Source organism: Bufo gargarizans, chromosome 9 (genome assembly GCF_014858855.1).
Source record: "Bufo gargarizans isolate SCDJY-AF-19 chromosome 9, ASM1485885v1, whole genome shotgun sequence".
Taxonomy (NCBI): Eukaryota; Metazoa; Chordata; class Amphibia; order Anura; family Bufonidae; genus Bufo; species Bufo gargarizans.
In genome coordinates, this window is record NC_058088.1 from 187780480 (window position 1) to 187801546 (window position 21067).

Sequence of the window (21067 nt, forward strand, 5' to 3'; positions counted from 1 at the left end):
AATACCATATTGTGGCACATTATACCACCCCAACAGAGCCAAATACCACAGTCCATCACAAAATACTGCTGCCAGAAGCATAAAATACATCACCAAAAACTTCCACTGGCCGGCCATGAGGAGAGCTCAGGCTGCCCCCTGGGCATCAGCCCACCGGTAATTTTTCCTGTAAGGTCTTAAGCTAATACTCCCCGGAAAGGGGTAAGGGGGGGTCCACCAGACATGGAGGGTGTTACCAATTTCTTGGCAACCCCTAAAACATCAAATGGAAACCACTGGATCAATAAGAAGGCACCATAAAACTCAGGGAAGTATCTTTAGAGAGGTCTCTATTAAAGGGATACCCCATGACTAATGTACAAAAATGAATATCAGACATCATATAGTACATGAAAATCTCTTTCTAACAAAGCTAGAACCAGCCCTGTACCTCACATGGGTCCAGAGATCTCCCTATTCATTGCTCTACCAGATTTATATTCAGCTGACAGCTCAAGGGGCATGTCTTTTCTGCTGCAGCTAAGGGACGCGTCTCATCTCTCCCTATCACAGCTCAGGAGGCGTGTCTCATCTCTCCCTATCACAGCTCAGGAGGCGTGTCTCAGCTCTCCCTATCACAGCTCAGGAGGCGTGTCTCATCTCTCCCTATCACAGCTCAGGAGGCGTGTCTCAGCTCTCCCTATCACAGCTCAGGAGGCGTGTCTCAGCTCTCCCTATCACAGCTCAGGAGGCGTGTCTCAGCTCTCCCTATCACAGCTCAGGTGGCAGTTGAAGGATGAAACTGAGCATGTGCGGCCTTCTCAGTGAGTAGGTTAAAGAAATAAGGAACAATTAAAGCAGCCGGTGGCGCAATATAGATACATTTTATTGAATAACTCAATAGCTATACTAACCCCAATTACAAAATAATTCAGATCCAGGTGCTAGTTTGAAAACTGTACAATATTTTTTTGTGGGACAACCCCTCTAAGTTTAAAACGAGAAAAGAAGGGTGAGAATGCCCCTCTATAAAGCTCAAACATTGGGTACCCTGCTGAGCCATTCGTTGGGATCAGGTAGGATAAGAAGTGGAAGACTTGGGTAATTCTAAAGAGTTCGGTTGTTGGGGGTGAAAAGGTAGAAAGAAAGTATGGTCTGGACATGAGTTTACAATTAAGCAAGAAGTCATTTGGCATGGTTCCACCAAACAAACGTCATTAGTGATAATCCAGGGGGTTTCTGAATATCAGAAGCATAGGTGAGATTGGGCTTTGTAATTGGTATTTAAAGCGGACTTTCCTCCGTAGTTGTAACATAAGACAGGGGATTTTTGCCAAGGGGTCAACTACCCTTAAAGGGGTTATCTGGGAATTAAGAAAATGAAAATACTTAAATATTACTTTATTATAAATATATTCTCAAATACTGTACCTTTCATTATTTATAATGGCTCGTTTTGTCTGGGGAGCAATCATAAGGGGAAATAAAATGGCCACTGTCCCATCAGTTCACACAAAACCTGTCCTGATCACACATGAGGACAAGTTACTTCACAACATTGAGGTAAAGAGCTGCCTCATCCTCATCCTCCTCTCTGCTTGTCAGGGATTATGATCCGGAATACAGATAAGAACTTTAGCTGAATCTCTGGGGAATTTAGTTCATGAGGAGACATGAAGTACAGAGAGGACGGACAGGACAGACTGTGGTAATAGAGACTGTAAACAAGTGCTGCTGCTCATTAGCCACACCTCACCCTCCTCTCATGTCCCCTCATCATCTCCATTCCCACAGAGATTCACCTGTATTCAGGATCATGATTCCTGACAAGTAGAGCAGAAAGGAGGAAGAGGCAGCTCTGTGGCTCATTGTGGTGAAGTAACTTGTCCTCCTGTGTGATTAGGACAGGTTTTGTGTGTACTGATAAGACGGCGACCATTTTATTTGTCCTAATGATTGCTCCCTAGACAAAACAAGCCATTATAACTAATGAAAGGTATTTGTGAATATATTTATTATAAAATAATATTTAAGTATTCTCATTTTTTTTATTCCTGGAGAACCCCTTTGAGGAAATATCAGGCAACTATATTAAAGGTAATGGGGACACTGGCCTCAATAAATCAGATTAAGGAGCGCATAATACTTATATTGAACATTGCAGCTTATACTTCTCACACGATGGAAACTGTATTTGCAACCACTTCTAAGTAGACGTCCTCCTCTAACTGTTGATATGGTACCTCCTTTTCATATCCACTGGTAAAAGGCACGATGCGGCACTGTCTAAGACAGTCAAAACTCTTAATGTGGTCCCCTTCGATATTATGAGTATAACTGTGTATATTCCCGCTCACATCTATAAGGGGAATTCTCCTAGTTTTGCAAATTCAGAGAAGTTAGTGTTATACCATAGGGCAAACACCCTTAGTGTGACCACCCTTACCTTTCAGAACCTAAACCTTATCCCAGACCCTAATTATAAGGTCCAAAGTAGGAGTCAATTCTGGTGGTGTAATCTGGGCCCAAAGTTCCAAAAGATAAAGAGGAGGCCGCCCACCATCCATATACTCACTTATTTCTTCTGTGATAAGAGGGCTCCCCTCTACCCCATCCCTTCAGATGCTGAAACTGAGCTGCAAGAAGTAAAGCGTAGCAGATTCCTAAACCACCGTTCTCCTTATTCTGCTGTAAAGTCCAAATGTATAATTGGAATCCATATAGGAGAGTTATGTAATATATAAAGAAACAGGGGCATTAAGACCATCCTTACCAGTCACCGATAGGGGCAATTAACACCATGTATTACTTTATGGCGGCTGCGTTCAATTAAAGGGAGCAGGAATAAATCAATATATTATAAAGGTCGGGGAGAAATATTTATTCCCAGGTATTTGAGTGATGTAACAACGGGAATAGATGGGGCAGTTATAGAGGCAGAGCTAGGAATTGGTCCCAATGGCATTAGCACCAATAAGTCCCAATGTATAGTGAGTCCTGAAAAACTCATCAAATTCCCTTATTAGGGACATAACTACCTGAAGTGACCGGTCCAAGTTAGTAAAAAAATAAATAAATAAAAAGCAGATCATCGGCGTACAATGTATTCCTTTTATCTAAGGAACCATATGGAAAGCCCAATATATCATGTGAATTGCGGATCAGAACAGCCAAAGGCTCAACGGCTGATGCAAAGAGTAAAAGGAATGGGGGGGCACCCTGCCTAGTACCTCTTTGTAATGTAAAGGAAGGGGACAGCACGCCATTTGTCCGTATACGTGCAATAGGTGAACTCTACATGGACCCACACTTTAAACTGAGGGACAAAACCCATTTTCTTAAGCACTGACCACAAGTACGCCCACCAGGGGTGCACCACCAATGAGGCCAGGTGAGGCAATCGCGTCAGGCAGCACCAGGTAGGGGCAAGAAGGGGCAACCGAAGGGCTATGAGCAATGAGCGCTTTCATTGTGGCAAAGGGGTTAGACTAATAAATTGGCATTGGGGGGAGGGGGGGGGTGCCGCTTCAGTTTTCCCTTCAGGCAGCAGAAAGGTTAGGTGCACCCCTGATGCACAGTCAACACTGTCAGAAGCCTTGGCAGGGTCAAGTTGGGAGCACCCCTCCAGCTATCTCCTCCCCACCTGCAAATTAAGAAAATCTCGCTGTAAATTGGTCGCGGTTGATTTTCCAGGCATAAACGCTGTCTAATCTGCATGAACAAGACACAGGACATGCGTTATTAGCCTATTTGCTAAAACTTTAGCTGCAAGTTTCACATCAGTACATAATAATGATATCGGCCGATAAGAGTCAGGGATGATGTGGCCCTTACCAGGCTTGGGTATAATTACAATAATCGCCTCCTTCATGGAGTCAGGTAACGCCCCATTTCCAAGGCCACCTGCAGTGTAGAAAGCAACTCCGTTAACGATAGGTCTTTGTATTCCTTGGCAGGCCATCTACTCCCAGGGCATTATCATTAGGAGGGGATATCAGGCTTTTGAATACATAGGGGTCTTTATTTGGGTCCTGATGAGGTCGCTCCAGACCTCTTTAGATGACAAAATGTTTAACTGGAGACCAGCTAGTGAGTGCATTTTCTGATCAGAGGGCTGTAAGGCACCACGCATGCCCTTCCTCTCACCCACTCAGTACCGCCAAGAAGGGGGTGCCTGGTATTACAACTCAGTCCAATTCAGGTGGTCTCAAAGCTCCAGGTTTTACACAACCACTTTAAGAACAGAGTAAGAATCAAGGGTATGGAGCTTGCTTCTTCAGGATTTAATGGCACCCCCTAGCATCACATTCACAGGACTACAATGGCGCTGGTTGCAGATCTTCTGTTAGGTATAGTTACGTAAGTGTCCTCTGCCCCTCAGGCTGGTATTGTGCTCTATAATGTGTCGACTGCACAAGAACAATGCCTTGATTGACTAGTATGGCGACTTTGTCTTGTTCTTAACCTGGAGCAATCCAGTGTGATAAAGAAAAAGCTTGATCTGGAGAAAGACTGACTATAAATGACATGTAATTAAATATATAGCTGAAATAATGCGGGAAAAGTAATGTGCGGCTCTAAGTCATACCAAGGGGTGCACCACCAATGAGGCCAGGTGAGGCGATTGTCTCAGGCAGCACCAGGTAGGGGCAAGAGGGGGGCAGCAGAAGGGCCATGGGCTGAAGGGAAGGGGTAAGGTTAAGAAATTGGCATTGGGGAGGGTGGGGCGCTGTTTCAGTTTTCGCCTCAGGCAGCAAAAAGTCTAGGTGCACCCCTGGTCATGCCTACATATGGGGAACTACAAGATCAACATCTCGGCCTAAAGATGCATCAATATGATGCCTGTGATTTCAGTTTCTTACTCCTAGAAGGTCCAGAATCTGTGCTGATTAGTTTCTTAATTGCACAGACATGGTGCTAATATTTGGGCTGCCTGTAGCCACCACTAGGGGGAGCTTACTGAAGACAGATCTATACAGTTCATATTGAACTCAATAATAAGCTGTATTCTGTCATCCCCCAACCTAAAATTACACCTCTGATTAACTTTATTTATAGAAAGCCAGAAAACCTGATAAAAATTTTAATGTGTATTCAAGTTTCTTTGGTTGGATACCCCCAGCAGTCCCATATATTGAGCCACATAAATAGGTAATGGAAGAAAGGATCTAGGCGGTAGTAATCCTGCTGGAGGGATAGGCTTATGTACCATACACATGATGACCATTGTCTGACATCTCCTGGTAACAGTTCTTTGTTTGGGAGTCGTTACAACTGTGAAAACAACAGGATCCCTCTGTATAAACCCTGTACAACAGGATAGACAAGTGACGCTAATTCATATGTCAAATGTCACATACACATACATGTATCATACACACAGCACACACTGCATCGAAATAAAGTTCATTGCATAAAAAAAAAACGGAATAAAAAAAAAAGTTCAATATAAATCGGGGACAAAAACTGAATATCTCAAGTGATCTTTGGAACCATATTATATTCTATAAATAATAAAAAGTAGTCATTTTAATATTTTAGAAATTGTTTTAATTTTTTTGCTATAGGAATTGTATTTTTTATTATACAAATGTTTTTCATATTTTTATTTTAGACTTTTTTAATTTATAAATTCAAGCTTTATTATAGATTTTTTTAAAGATTTCATTAATTTATAAATTTGTGTTTTATTATGGAAATGTTTTTTACATTTTTATTTTAGATTTGTATTAATTTATAAATTCATGCTTTATTGTAGCTTTATTAAAAGATTTCATTAATTTATAAATTGATGTGTTATGGAATTGTTTTTTACATATTTATTTTAGATTTGTAATGATTTAAAAATTTCTGCTTTACTATAAACTTTTTTTATTTTTTTAAAGACTTCTTTAATTTATAAATTCATCTTCTTCTATTACAGAATTTTTTAAATTTTTATGGTAGATTTTTTTTATTTATAAACTCATGCTCTATAATAGAGCATGAGTTTATAAATAAAAAATCTACCCAAAAAATCTACCCAAAAATCTACCAAATCTACCATAATCTACCATTGCATTTTTATTTCCAATTTTTTATTTATAAATGTATTTTACTATAGATTTTTTATTATTGTTTAAAAGATGTCTAATTTATAAATTAATCTTCTATTACAGAAGTTTTAAATTTTTTATTGTAGATTTTTTTTACTTATAAACTCCTGCTCTACAATACAATACAATGTATTGCATTTCTATTTCCAGTTTTTTTATTTATAAAATAATATAACATAATAATATTATATTATTTTTAAAATAATATAATCATTTATTATTTATATATTTATTATTTACAAATAATATAATTATTTATTATTTATTTATGAATTCATGTTTTACTAAGGATTTTTTTTAAATTTTTTAGATTTTTTTATGCTTTTTTTTTTAGAAAGTTGTATACTTTTTATTCTAGACTTCTTTTCTACTTTAGACACAAAAGGAATTTCTGTGTGGTGTCAGGAACAGTTTAAAGCAGCAGTCCCAAAAATTGGAGTAAGTCCATTCTCCAGAAAGACAACCAAAGTACATATATATGGGTCCGCGCTAGGCTTCCACAGGCTGGTGTTTCACTCACAGGAAGATTCAAATAGAGATTCCACGATGTCACCGGTGCATCTCCAGTTACAATCTCGATACCGACCAGCAAGATTTTTCTCCTTCAGGAGAAACAGAACATAGTACAATACCCAGGGTGTTTAATATTCAGTAAGATTTATTGTACCGGTACTTACAAACATCCATTGGTAACGCCCCAGATGAAGCATAGGTAAAACCCGGGTCAGGCAGCTATACACGCTTGTTACCAATCGATGTTTGTAAGTACAATAAATCTTACTGAATATTAAACACCCTGGGTATTGCACTATGTTCTGTTTCTCTTGAAGGAGAAAAACCTTGCTGGTCGGTATCGAGATTGTGACTGGAGATGTACCGGTGACTTCTTTTCTACTTTAGAATTCATGGGTATAGAGAAGCAAATGAATCGGATTCAACACAACTTTTGTAAAAATTCAGGTGAATTAAGAGATTGAGAGAGAACATATAAATCCTAGGAGACCTGCCATACACAAATTTTCAGGCTGATTGGAGGAATTTCAATTTGAATTAAAATTCATTCAGAACTGAATTTTTTGACTGATTCAGCCGAATTGAACCCAAATTGAATCTCTGATCATCGGTTTTAACTAGCAATTTTTTAAATAAAAAAAGCATTTTCTGTTTTTTAGATTTTTTTATCTTTGAAAATAGGATGGACATAAATACAAAAATAAACTGTGCAATAAAAAAATTGATGCAGTAAACATGTGTGGAGTACAATCAGTGCAACGCATCAGACAAATATTTACTCTTCATAATCTCCAGTCAATATCTATGATATTATTTTTCAGCTAACAGATCATATAACACTTCAACCTTCAGTATGAGCTTATTAAAAAACTATTTTGCGTCCCTAGGGTGAAAAATGATCCAATTATATCTTTTAACCTGCCTGAAGTATGTACATATGGGTTCGTATTCGCTTAATCATGCCTTTTAACTGTGTGCAAAAGTGAAGACACTAAAATATGTGCCCAAAAATTACCATAAATAAAAAATAATTAACAAATACTTAAAAAAATATATATATTTTTCACAATAAAATTTTAAAAGTGCATTCCCACTGAATCCTGAATACAGGGTGGCCCAGGAAAAGTAGCCTGCCTCCAGCAATAGTATGACAAGATGAACGAGCAAGTGGATTTTTTATTTTTATTTTTTATTACCCACATGTCACAGAAGATGCTGAAAGTGGTCCCCGTCCAGGTCTCTGCATCTCTGGGCAGGTCCGATTATGCTGGTAGATACTACATACACTTTTTGTGGGCCACCCTGTATAACTGTATGAATGAAGGACCCTTTCTTCTTCTTCTCTGTTTCTAACACATACAGGACAGACCAAAAGTTTGGACACACCTTCTCATTCAAAGAGTTTTCTTTATTTTCATGACTATGAAAATTGTAGATTCACACTGAAGGCATCAAAACTGTGAATTAACACATGTGGAATTATATACATAACAAAAACAAAACAACTGAAAATATGTCATATTATAGGTTCTTCAAAGTAGCCACCTTTTGCTTTGATTACTGCTTTGCACACTCTTGGCATTCTCTTGATGAGCTTCAAGAGGTAGTCACCTGAAATGGTCTTCCAACAGTCTTGAAGGAGTTCCCAGAGATGCTTAGCACTTGTTGGCCCTTTTGCCTTCACTCTGCGGTCCAGCTCACCCCAAACCATCTCGATTGGGTTCAGGTCCGGTGACTGTGGAGGCCAGGTCATCTGGCGCAGCACCCAATCACTCTCCTTTATGGTCAAATAGCCCTTACACAGCCTGGAGGTGTGTTTGGGGTCATTGTCCTGTTGAAAAAGAAATGATGGTCCAACTAAACGCAAACCGGATGGAATAGCATGCTGCTGCAAGATGCTGTGGTAGCCATGCTGGTTCAGTATGCCTTCAATTTTTAATAAATCCCCAACAGTGTCACCAGCAAAGCACCCCCACACCATCACACCTCCTCCTCCGTGCTTCACGGTGGGAACTAGGCATGTAGAGTCCATCCGTTCACCTTTTCTGCATCGCACAAAGACACGGTGGTTGGAACCAAAGATCTCAAATTTGGACTCATCAGACCAAAGCACAGATTTCCACTGGTCTAATGTCCATTCCTTGTGTTCTTTAGCCCAAACAAGTCTCTTCTGCTTGTTGCCTGTCCTTAGCAGTGGTTTCCTAGCAGATCTTCTACCATGAAGGCCTGATTCACACAGTCTCCTCTTAACAGTTGTTCTAGAGACGTGTCTGCTGCTAGAACTCTGGGTGGCATTGACCTGGTCTCTAATCTGAGCTGCTGTTAACCTGCGATTTCTGAGGCTGGTGACTCGGATGAACTTATCCTCCGCAGCAGAGGTGACTCTTGGTCTTCCTTTCCTGGGGTGGTCCGCATGTGAGCCAGTTTCTTTGTAGCGCTTGATGGTTTTTGTGATTGCACTTGGGGACACTTTCAAAGTTTTCCCAATTTTTCGGACTGACTGACCTTAATTTCTTAAAGTAATGATGCCCACTCGTTTTTCTTTACTTAGCTGCTTTTTTCTTGCCATAATACAAATTCTAACAGTCTATTCAGTAGGACTATCAGCTGTGTATCCACCTGACTTCTCCACAACGCAACTGATGGTCCCAACCCCATTTATAAGACAAGAAATCCCACTTATTAAACCTGACAGGGCACACCTGTGAAGTGAAGACCATTTCAGATGACTACCTCTTGAAGCTCATCAAGAGAATGCCAAGAGTGTGCAAAGCAGTAATCAAAGCAAAAGGTGGTTACTTTGAAGAACCTAGAATATGACATATTTTCAGTTGTTTCACACTTTTTTGTTATGTATATAATTCCACATGTGTTAATTCATAGTTTTGATGCCTTCAGTGTGAATCTACAATTTTCATAGTCATGAAAATAAAGAAAACTCTTTGAATGAGACCAAACTTTTTGTCTGTACTGTAGGTCAAATCACAGTAACCCAAAAAACTGTGCAATATATCTTAAGGTATCCATAAAAAAAATGTCTTGCATTACTTCAACTGATCTATTGATACATAGCCGAACTGGAGAAATTGCTGGCAAATATATGCAAAAAATTGCATTTTTTTTACAATTATTTTATTTTAATTATTTTTTTAAAGGTCAATGCCATTCACGTCACCTGGTTTCAGTGTTATGGTTGATGGGCATATATGATATTTATCATGATATTTTACATTCACACAAGTATTAAAAATATGGGGAAAATTTCTTAGATTTTTTTTATAAATATTTTTAAAAATGTTATATTTTTGAAAATCATCTATATTCACAAAATGGACACTATTCTATGAATTTTTGCTTCGTATCTATGGTGAGGATGTTGGCAGGATTATTATTGCATATCCATAGGGGATGAGGAGGCAAGCAATTATAATCTGGCTTCCATTTTCATGACGCTCCCCCCATTACACACATTCTGCATTTTGACCATCAGTAAAGATAATTTATAGATTTTTTTGAAACATCCCAGATGTACAAAGGGGCCCTGGGCACAGCATGGCCCTCATCTGGGGCCAATGTTAAATTAAAGGCTATGTACACCTTCTGAGGCAATTTGTTTTATGATTGCATGTTACTCATTTTTGGCTAAAAATATTTTTTTCAATTGGCCTTTATTAAAAAAAAATATTGAGCCGTTCTGTCACAAAGGTTTAACTGTTTTTCTAGCTGTGTGACTGGTACTTTCACTTTTTCACTCTGTGCCGGTCATCTAATAAACCTTATCTCTAAAGTACTGAGAGGTCATAAACACTTATATAATCCACATTCATATCAGTCAGATAAGAATTAAGCTACAATGAGTGTTTATAAGGTCAGAGAGCAGAGATAAGGAGCCTGTCAGCTCCTGGTCTGACCGAAAAGACTGAAAATCCAAAGGCTGCTGCTAGAGCATCTCAGCTCTGTACAGAAAAAAAGACATTTTTAAATTATTTTAGTTCAAAATGAGTATAATGCAATAATTTTTAAAAAATTGCCCCCAAAGGTGTCCATAGCCATTAAGGCTCTATTCACATATCAGCATTAAATTCCAACATGGCAGAAATCTAAGGCTGACCCTCAGATTTTGAATGTGGGTTTGCATTGAATTTGCTCTATGATTAGCACCAGTGTTATCCTTGGCATTTCTGCCTAAAATAAGCACACTAGTTATTTCCACCAAAAATTGGCCCGGAAACTTTCTGTTGGAGAAACCCTATTCACGTGCGTGGGATTGTCTTCGAATTTGATGTGGATATTTGTGCGGAATACGTATCAAATCTGACATATGTGAATGGTATCTTACTATCTTAGCCCTGTGTCCTAATACCTTCTCACAGTATAATGCGGTGGCCAATGTCCTCGTACCCCCCCCCCCCACCCCCACCCATGGTCTTGCGATATAGAAACAAAAAAATAAATTAATATTTCTATCTTTGACCTCTGAAGTTTTAAGCTCAGAAATGAATGTAGAGCTGTGACAAAATACCTCCATTTTGTTTTTGTTTTTTTATAGTTTTTCATTAAATGTCACGTTAAAAATGCACTCCAATCTGTGGGCGGCATGTTATAGAGTAGGAAGAGCTGAGAAGATTGATATATATATATTTGTGGGAAAAGATTCAGTAGAACCTGTCATAAAGCTTCTAATCATTCTGGGCTTAAGAGTCCAGTGGGTGGTACCACTCCCTGCCCCCTGGACTCTTAAGAATGGGCAGAGGTTTAAATTAATATATTACAGGTTCTACTGAATCTTTTCCTACAAATATATATATCAATTTGTTCGGCTCATCCTGCTCTATAACATGCTGCTGCAGATCGGGCTGCATTTTAACGCAAAAGGTTTCACTAGCCTCGGCCCTCTGTGTACAGTAGCAACACTGCCTATGCGGTCTACATTCACTGACATACATCACATGTTTTTTTTGCAAGCTCCAGTGTTATTGTGACCCTTTAGCAGAGGTGGAGAAATGAGGTGGATGTTGGTTTGCTTTTCTACACACCATATTCAACTGTTTATAATATTCTTCTGTGTCTACATATTTTCTCTGTGCACATTATTCATCAGAGTAAAAAAAGGAACTATGAAAACCTCGAACAACTTTCCTATGACAACAAGCGTGGACCCAAGGTATATATGCATGGAAAATGCACGTAGCCCACCGGTTCTAACTAAGTCACAGACACCCCAAAACCAAAAACGATACAATCTAAATTCCTCCTCCTGCCCCCCACCTAACTTAGGTGGTCCGTGACTGTCTGCTATTTTTGTGCAATCCGGTAATGGATTGGACAAGACAATGGGAAATGTAAGTGCTGAGCCTGCCCCCTTCAGTGAACTCTGTTTATCCTTTGATGCTGGAGGGGCTAGCAAAAAAATAAAATAAAAAAATGAAAAATAAAAAATTATGTGAAAAAATTAATTGTGGGCACCTCCAGCAGTTAAAGTTTGTTAGGAATGCATGTGAACCAATGAATTAACCTGCAAGTTTTTTTATCATTATTTTTCAAAAAAAATAAGGAAGATTTTATTCTACAGTATAAAATATTCACTTTTATTCTTCAAAGGTAAAAAAACTTTTTTTCTCTTTTTTTATTTGCGATATATTCTTTTTGGTTTTTTGATTTTGGGAAGAGGACACTTCATTGGATTTTCTTTTTTTTTTTTTTATGCATTTCCAGACCTTTTTTTAACCTAATATCTTATAAAATGCACGTCTTTTTTTTTTCTTTTTGGGTCTTGGCGAACTTCAGTTTGCATGCAGAGTGCAAAATGAAAGCAAGGAAAAAATATAAAGAAAAAAAGAAAAGGAAAAAATAATTAAAGAAAATATTGGACATAGATAAAAAAAAAAAAAATCTCTTGACTTGTGATAAGAGTGTGTAACCTTCTTTCTCTAGATAGCATGGCTCACTCTCAGAAAGGTATGTATTACCCGTGCTAATTCCATTTGCTCACACTAATCACAGGCAGAAAAAGTTCTTCACTTTGAACCTGGGACCAAAAATGTGACGGCTCTTCTGACTGAAGCGAAAGGACTGGAAGCCAGAGTGATCATCCTCTCCGCTAGGTAAGTTGGCGACCAGGACACCCTGGCCTCTGTACTGTCTGACATTTGTTTTCTATACACAGGAAATGCCCTGGGGTCAAGTCCAGACAGGCATACATGCAGAGATCTCCCCCGATGAACTTTTTGAATATTTTTTTTATTTTCAGATTATTCCCTTATTGAAATATATTCTGATAATGGTATAACAGCATTAATCTACACAGAGCGCCAAGTTTATTGTTGGCTAGAATGATATGCCTTATGGTGTTTATCCTCTTCTTTTTTTTTATCTAAGCACATCCTTAATATTGTAATAGGTTTCCCATTGGTTGTAAAATTCTTCTCATATTTATGTCTATCTATCTATGATATTCAAAAAAAAAAAAAAATTAGGCAGCTCTACAAAGTAGGTGAAGGGTGTGAGACCCGTTTATTCCCAAGTAGCAACGTTTCAGCCCAGCTCAATGAGGCCTTTGTCAGGCACCCTTCACCTAATTTGGAGTGCTGCTTCATCATTCATTCTTTGAATATTGTATATGGAATCTTTGTCTGGAATCCAGAAGGAATTGCACCCTTACACCTGGACTGTGCTGCTGTTTCTTTTTGCATATTCTATCTATCAGGGGCGTAGCTAAAGGCTCATGGGCCCGGGTGCAAGAGTTCAGCTTGGGCCCCCCTTCCCGTCAGCCTTCATGCTGCCTAACGGCACCCACCACCCCCATGCCAAATTCTTTACCTAACCCCTTCCCTCCAGCCAGAGATGTAACTTGACCAGCATGCACTTTCTATAATACCAGTGTCTTCTTATGTGACACAAGGGTCTTTGGGCCCCCACAGGCTCCTGGGCCCTGTAGCGACTGCTACCTCTGCACCCCCTATAGCTACGCCCCTGCTATCTATCTATCATATTTATCTATCATCTTTCCATCTCTCTGTCTCTCTCTCTAATCTGACTATCCATCCGGTATCTCATCTCTCTCTTCATCTATCTAGGCATGGGATTCTGCCAGTTCCCTCCAGTTCTACGGTTGTTAAAATTACAACTGGATCGGAGAACCATGTCACCGGCTGAGTCCCGATCCAGTGCTTTGGTGACATAAGGGCAGCTGGAGATGTTCACTTCCATTGCTTTGCGCGCTGCTGATAGTTTAGCTCATTAGGCTACTTCCACACCAACAGGGTTCAGCAAAAACGCTTCCGTTACTGATAATACAACCATCTGCCTCCGTTATGATCGGATCTGGTTGTATTATTTTTAACATTGCCAAGACGGATCCGTCATGAACTCAATAGGGGACGGATCAGTTTTCTATTGTGTCAGAGAAAACAGACACGTCCTCATTGACTTGCATTGGTGGTCTTGCCGGATACGTCTTGCTCCGCATCCCAGGACGGAAAGAAAACTACAACATGTTGCGGTTTGCTCTCCGGTATGGGAATGCAACTAAACTAAACGGAATGCATTTTGGAGCGCTCCGTTCTGTTCAGTTCAGTTTTGTCCCCATTGACAATGAATGGGGACAAAACAGAAGTGTTTATTTCCCGGTATTGCTAGTGTGAAAGTAGCCTGTGTGTGTGTAGTGTATATATGGTGTATTTATGTATGTATACCATGTATAGGGTGTATGTACAGTACAGACCAAAAGTTTGGACACACCTTCTCATTCAAAGAGTTTTCTTTATTTTCATGACTATGAAAATTGTAGATTCACACTGAAGGCATCAAAACTATGAATTAACACATGTGGAATTATATACATAACAAAAAAGTGTGAAACAACTGAAAATATGTAATATTCTAGGTTCTTCAAAGTAGCCACCTTTTGCTTTGATTACTGCTTTGCACACTCTTGGCATTCTCATGATGAGCTTCAAGAGGTAGTCACCTGAAATGGTCTTCCAACAGTCTTGAAGGAGTTCCCTCAGGCATACTGAACCAGCATGGCTACCACAGCATCTTGCAGCGGCATGCTATTCCATCCGGTTTGCGTTTAGTTGGACCATCATTTATTTTTCAACAGGACAATGACCCCAAACACCTCCAGGCTGTGTAAGGGCTATTTGACCATGAAGGAGAGTGATGGGGTGCTGCGCCAGATGACCTGGCCTCCACAGTCACCGGACCTGAACCCAATCGAGATGGTTTGGGGTGAGCTGGACCGCAGAGTGAAGGCAAAAGGGCCAACAAGTGCTAAGCATCTCTGGGAACTCCTTCAAGACTGTTAGAAGACCATTTCAGGTGACTACCTCTTGAAGCTCATCAAGAGAATGCCAAGAGTGTGCAAAGCAGTAATCAAAGCAAAAGGTGGCTACTTTGAAGAACCTAGAATATGACATATTTTCAGTTGTTTCACACTTTTTTGTTATGTATATAATTCCACATGTATTAATTCATAGTTTTGATGCCTTCAGTGTGAATCTACAATTTTCATAGTCATCAAAATAAAGAAAACTCTTTGAATGAGAAGGTGTGTCCAAACTTTTGGTCTGTACTGTATATGTAAACGTGTTGTGATGTCGCGTGTCCGCTTTTGAGTAGGGAACCTGTTGTTAAAAATTTGAATCCCACCCCTGTATCTATCTATCTACAAAAAGAGAAGAGAAGGCAGCACTCCAGGTAGTAAGGAAAAGTGGACGATTTATTCACCCAACCAGCAGCAACGTTTCAGCTCTCACAATGGAGCCTTTATCCAGCAGCTGGATAAAGGCTCCATTGTGAGAGCTGAAACGTTGCTGCTGGTTGGGTGAATAAATCGTCCACTTTTGCTTACTACCTGGAGTGCTGCCTTCTCTTCTCTTTTTGTCTACAATTGGGGCCTTGGTCTCCGGTCCCCTAGGAGGATTGTTTGCACCCCCATATAAAAAGTTTGTGTGCTGCTACTTTTCTTTTCTCTTCTATCTATTTATCTATCTATCTATTTGTCTATCTATAATATAGTATGAACGGCACTGCACGTCCAAAAAAGCAGAAGGGTGCCAGCGGATGTTGAAGTGATCCAATCTCCAAAAATGCAGAAATAAAAATATTCCACGGCACTCCACTATCTATCTCATATCTCTATCTCTCTAATATCTTTATCGATCTATCTATTCTTTCTCTATCCACCCCATAGCTATCTCATATCTCTCTATTGTTATTTCATATCTCTCACCATCTCTCTCTAATTTTGTCTATCTCTCCATTCTCTATCTGTTCTATATCTATCCATCTCTCTTTGTCTCTATCATCTATTTGTCACGGTGGGGAGTAGGGGAAACCCCCCACCATATAATGAAAGGAATACAGGAAGTAACCAGGCCTGTAAGCAAGGATGCGGAAAATTAAAACCTCCAATGCAACCCTCATCCTAGCCCTGATCTCCTGACCGTATGAGCGCCCCCTAATGGTGGGAGGACTCATACACTGGAACCTGGGCCCTACTGACTCTAACGAACCCCAGCATAGGGGTCAGGAAAAGGAGACTACCGGTTCCTCAAGGACTGGGCAGGTTAACCCAAGAAAGGAGCAGCGCTCCATCACCAAACAAGGCTGGAGTACAACTGACTCCAGCCTGGAAGCCACAGGTAAAATAAACCTCCTGGCCACACCCAGGACACAGCTAAATCCCCACCACCTAGATAATTAACCCTCCGGCATAAGACAGGGAAGGCCCAAGGAGAAAGGAGGAGGCACCTACATGCTGTAACCACAACAGGTTGCCGCTGGCAACAGCATGCATGGCAACCGTGTCACGGCGCACACCAAAGGCCGTGACACTATTTGTCTATCTATCTCATATTTATCTATCTATCCGTCCTCTTTATGTGACAGATTAATCTGTACTAGCTCAATATATTCCTGGGTGGCACCATACCCACTATTAGCCAGTAAAATCCATGACTATTGCACCTGTTCTGGTTGGCAGCTCACAAACTGTCTGTCTATCCACACTGCAGAGACGACAGATCCAAATGACATCAATATTAAACATTTTGGATGTACTGACGATACATGTTCCTGAGTAACATGGCAACTACTCCTGGCACATCTCCATGTTCACTCCTCTGATGTAAACCATATGGTAACTCTACCCTAACTGTGCCCTGTTTACCCACTTTGTTATCTCTTGCACTCATTTGTATAGAAGGTAAATATTCCTTTGGTTCATGTTGAGACTTGTAGCACAACAACCTCCCACTCAACGAACGAGTCCAGTGCCATGGCAGAAGTGATAAGGGAGCTGACGGTCAATGCCACCTAGGGTGGCGGGCCTCTGATGGCTTGATATGGTGATATTATCTTTGTGTCACTTTCCTTTCAGCGAGGATGATGCCAGCACGGTATACAAAACAGCGGCGGTTCTGGAAATGACCGGCCCCGGCTATGTCTGGTTGGTGGGAGAACGGGAGATCTCAGGAAGTGCCTTGCGATATGCTCCAGACGGTAATGTAATGCAGCGAACAAGATTTTGTTAGTTTTTAAATGCATTTTAGGCAATGGCCGTAATGGGAAGGTCGGAAACGACAGTATCATTGGGTGCCTCCTAATAATGATTTCACTCTTCTTCCCCCAGGAGTCATAGGTCTCCAGCTAATTAACGGGAAAAACGAGTCTGCGCATATCAGTGACGCAGTCGCGGTCGCGGCTCAGGCGATTCATGAACTTTTTGAGAAGGAAAATATTACTGACCCTCCAAGAGGTTGTGTTGGGAATACCAACATATGGAAAACAGGGCCGCTCTTTAAGAGGTGCTTATATGTCTACCGTGGTTGAAGGATCTGCTCCCTACATGACAGTCCCTTCTGTAACTTACTAGACATGAGCAGTGTCAGGCAGGGGTGCACCTAGCCTTTATGCTGCCTGAGGCAAAAACTGAAATGGCGCCCCAAACCCCCAATGCCAATTTCTTAACCTAACCCCTTCCCTCCAGCCTTACTGTTAAAGACATACTTGGAAAACATTACATACAGAGCCACAAAACATACAGGGTAATACACCGCCACATACTGTGCTTCCCAATACTATACTACATAAACAGATAATCCCCCCATCTTGCCTGAGGCTAACGCCTCACCTCGCCTCATTGATGGTGCACCCCTGGTGTCAGGTTATTCATGCTTCCTGTGATAACACTTCCGCTCTGTGGATCCAAAAACCATGCATCTCAAGGGTCACATATTTCAAAGACCACCTTATTAAGACACAAGGACCTCATAGAAAGAGTCCTATGAACCAGAGCTGGTTGCAATCAGCTCCTATGCCGTATTTTGAATCGCCCCATGTAATATTACATTTCCTCTGCAAGTTCCCGATGCACAATGGGTGGTCTACATGAGACAACCTTATAACTACCACAATTTAGGCAAGTTGCGATGGGGACATTAATGTGGATGTTGACATATCCATATCAGGTCCTTATGGCAAAGCCTAGGAAGGAAGTGTTGTCATGAGGACATAAGAGTATGGATGGCTTACATACACTCCTCAACACTGAAACTGTAACACTAATTCTGGAAATCACAGGATGGATAGACATGTTAATGATATGCAAATGATAAATCTAAATGAAATGAAAACAAAATACTCAAAACATCTAGATTTATCCACTATGGAGTATGAGCACCACGTGCAGATATCCACGTGCTTCTATCAGTGACATTACTAATGGTTTCTGAGAAATGTTCTGCCGCGCTGAATGCAATTGGGCATGGAAATCATCAAGATCCGCTGCTTACAATTGCCAATCAATGATGTCCTAGAGATGCTGTAGGCCATGGTAGCACGTTTAGGCAATGCAGGCTGCTCACAGTAGTACGAGCAACATGAAGCCTTGCATTATCCTGTTTATAAACAGATCCTGGGACACTTTGGAGAAATGGCCGTACCACTGGTTCCACGACCAAATCAATGTAACGCCGAGCTGTTAATACCTGAAAGGTGTACATTATGCCACCCTACACCATAGGGAGTAGGACCGGTGTGGCATTCCCTTGTGACGCCCTCTTTATGCCATTGCTCAAATGGTCTCCAGACCAATTTCATTGCGTCGAGACAAAAGCGAGACTAATCACTGAAGATGACAGCTCTCCATTCCAGCCTCCATTGCCATCTTGCTTTGCACCATGATAGCCTTGGGAGTAGTGGCGTGAGGTCAGTGGATCACCTGTAGCTGGACCTCTGGCTCGTAGCCCAATGTTGTGCAGACGCCTTCTGATGGTTTGTGTACATGCTGTTTGCTGCCCTAGGCTTGGGATATGATGTCCAATTTAATTTGCAGAACAGAATGGATCACTAGGCCTCATTCTTCTAATCAGATGATCTGTCCGAGTAGAGGTTCTACTCTCTGCACCCCTTGCTGTCATTCTAGTCCGTTGTTGCTCTCCCAACCACTGGGACACGCAGCGTTGACCAGTGCTGACATATCGGCCTAGGCACATAGCGATCTGCTGGTGTGATAAACCAAGGGCTCTCAGCTCAAGGATTCAGTCCCTCTCAGTTTGTGATAGGTGGTGATCACTGTCATGTCGATGAACAGGAGACATCACACAATCATCTCACATGACTTGATCTGATTTATGAGGTTTCATGTGGCCAAAAAACTTTGCTTTCAATCTGCTTTTTATGCCCCTCCCACATGTCACAGATTGGAGCTAGGTGCTTGAAAATGTCATCTGCATATATTAGGACACCTGCTATTTTCTCGATTTGCAAAACCTTGTCTTTCTTGGTGTTGCAATTTCAATATTGCGGAGTGCATAAAAATCAAGTATAAAAATTGTCCTGGGGAAATATCTGGTTACTACAAAAATTACCATGTTGAACTTTTTGTGAATTGACCAGGCCTAACACACAGCAAACCATGAAAACCTTCCATGATTTCCAATCTATATTTTGTCGCTATAGGGTGCTCATGTCTTCCAAGTATCCTGAGGGAGTAACAGGACGAGTGGAGTTTAATGAGGACGGAGACAGGAAATTTGCTAATTATAGCATCATGAATCTGCAGAATCGGAAACTTGTTCAAGTCGGCATCTTCAACGGGAGTCATGTGAGTCGGAAATCTGGCATGGGGTTATGCAAATACAATATAGAAGAATACTGAAATCAAAGGTGATCTGGGGATCAGGGGCGTAGCTAAAAGCTCATGGGCCCTGGTGCAAGAGTTCAGCTTGGGCCCCCGTCCCTCAGTGCTTGTTGGCAAGGGGCAGGGGAGCACGTAGCCTTCCTGCTGCCTGAGGCAAACATTGAAAGGGCACCCCCTCATGCCAAATTCTTGACCTAACCCCTTCCCTCCAGCCAGAGGTGTAAATTGACCAGTATGCACTTTCTATAATGCCAGTGTCTTATGTGGCACAAGGGTCTTTGAGCTCCTCAGGCTCCTGGGCCCGGTAGCGACTGCTACCTCTGCACCCCCTATAGCTACGCCCCTGCTGAGGATCTATAACCTCCCCTGCACATTTGGGTTTAAAGCTAGATTTTTTAATACTATATTTTTGCATTTTCCTTCTTTTTCTATTTATTTATTACATATATTTTTAGTATTTTTTTTTATAATTCATCATCTCTTGTGAAGTGTCTTTGTCTTAGATATATTCTTTGGTTATTTTGTTATCTTATTTTTCCTGCTCTGCCCTTTCATCTTTCCTAGGCCGATGGAGGTTGATGATGTGATTTATTATTTTTTTTCCTCCAGATTTTACAAAATGAAAGAAAAATCATTTGGCCGGGCGGTGAAACGGAGAAACCGCAAGGTTACAAAATGTCAACCAATTTAAAGGTAAAGGTTGAAGTTTTCCTTCAGCAATACCACGTTATGCTGTAGTTTCCCTGAGTTTTCCGCTTTTTACATTAACACTAATATATTATGATAAAATATTATGTCCCAAAAATTGTGGAGCCCACTGACACTTCAGTTAATAATCTCCACTGAGTGTCCCAAACGCATCGGTGCAGGAAACACTTGCTGACTTGTGCAAGATAATCCAAGTAGAAAAAAAAAGTTTCCAATTCTTTTATTCAAAAACATTAAAAAAAAAGCATGATGAACACTTCAGATAAAATTGATTCACTGTCCAGGGCATAAGGAGGTGGAGCATGACACAGGGAATCCAAGGAACACTTAGGTCATGCTCCACCCCCTTTGACCCGCACTAGGCATAACAGAGAATCAGCTTTGCCAGGACTCTCCCTTTCAATTGTTCCTCACTGTTTCACCCACAGATAGTTACCATTCATCAGGAACCCTTTGTGTATGTGAAATCAGCTCTGCCGGACGGCTCCTGCAGGGAGGAATATGCCATAACCGGGGACCTCATAAAAAAGGTCCCATGTTCAGGACCCAATGATACCATTCCAGGTAGAGGCTTCCCTCGGTGACTCAGATCTGTAATTGATAGTATTATCCTTATGCCACATTC

General features: G+C 40.7%; 1 protein-coding gene across 4 annotated transcripts in view; it reads left to right on the forward strand.

Annotated features, from left to right (window-relative positions):
• LOC122946141 (glutamate receptor ionotropic, NMDA 1) overlaps window positions 1–21067 on the forward strand; it is an 87132-nt gene that overhangs the window by 26922 nt on the left and 39143 nt on the right. For 2 of the 4 annotated variants that reach the window (XM_044305525.1, XM_044305527.1), the window contains exons 4-10: window positions 11689–11751; window positions 12591–12691; window positions 16972–17093; window positions 17224–17398; window positions 19554–19698; window positions 20344–20427; window positions 20871–21012. In XM_044305525.1, the coding sequence (XP_044161460.1) occupies window positions 11689–11751; window positions 12591–12691; window positions 16972–17093; window positions 17224–17398; window positions 19554–19698; window positions 20344–20427; window positions 20871–21012 (832 nt within the window). The remainder of the gene's footprint in view (window positions 1–11688; window positions 11752–12590; window positions 12692–16971; window positions 17094–17223; window positions 17399–19553; window positions 19699–20343; window positions 20428–20870; window positions 21013–21067) is intronic. The other 2 variants (XM_044305526.1, XM_044305528.1) reach the window with 1 other exon arrangement.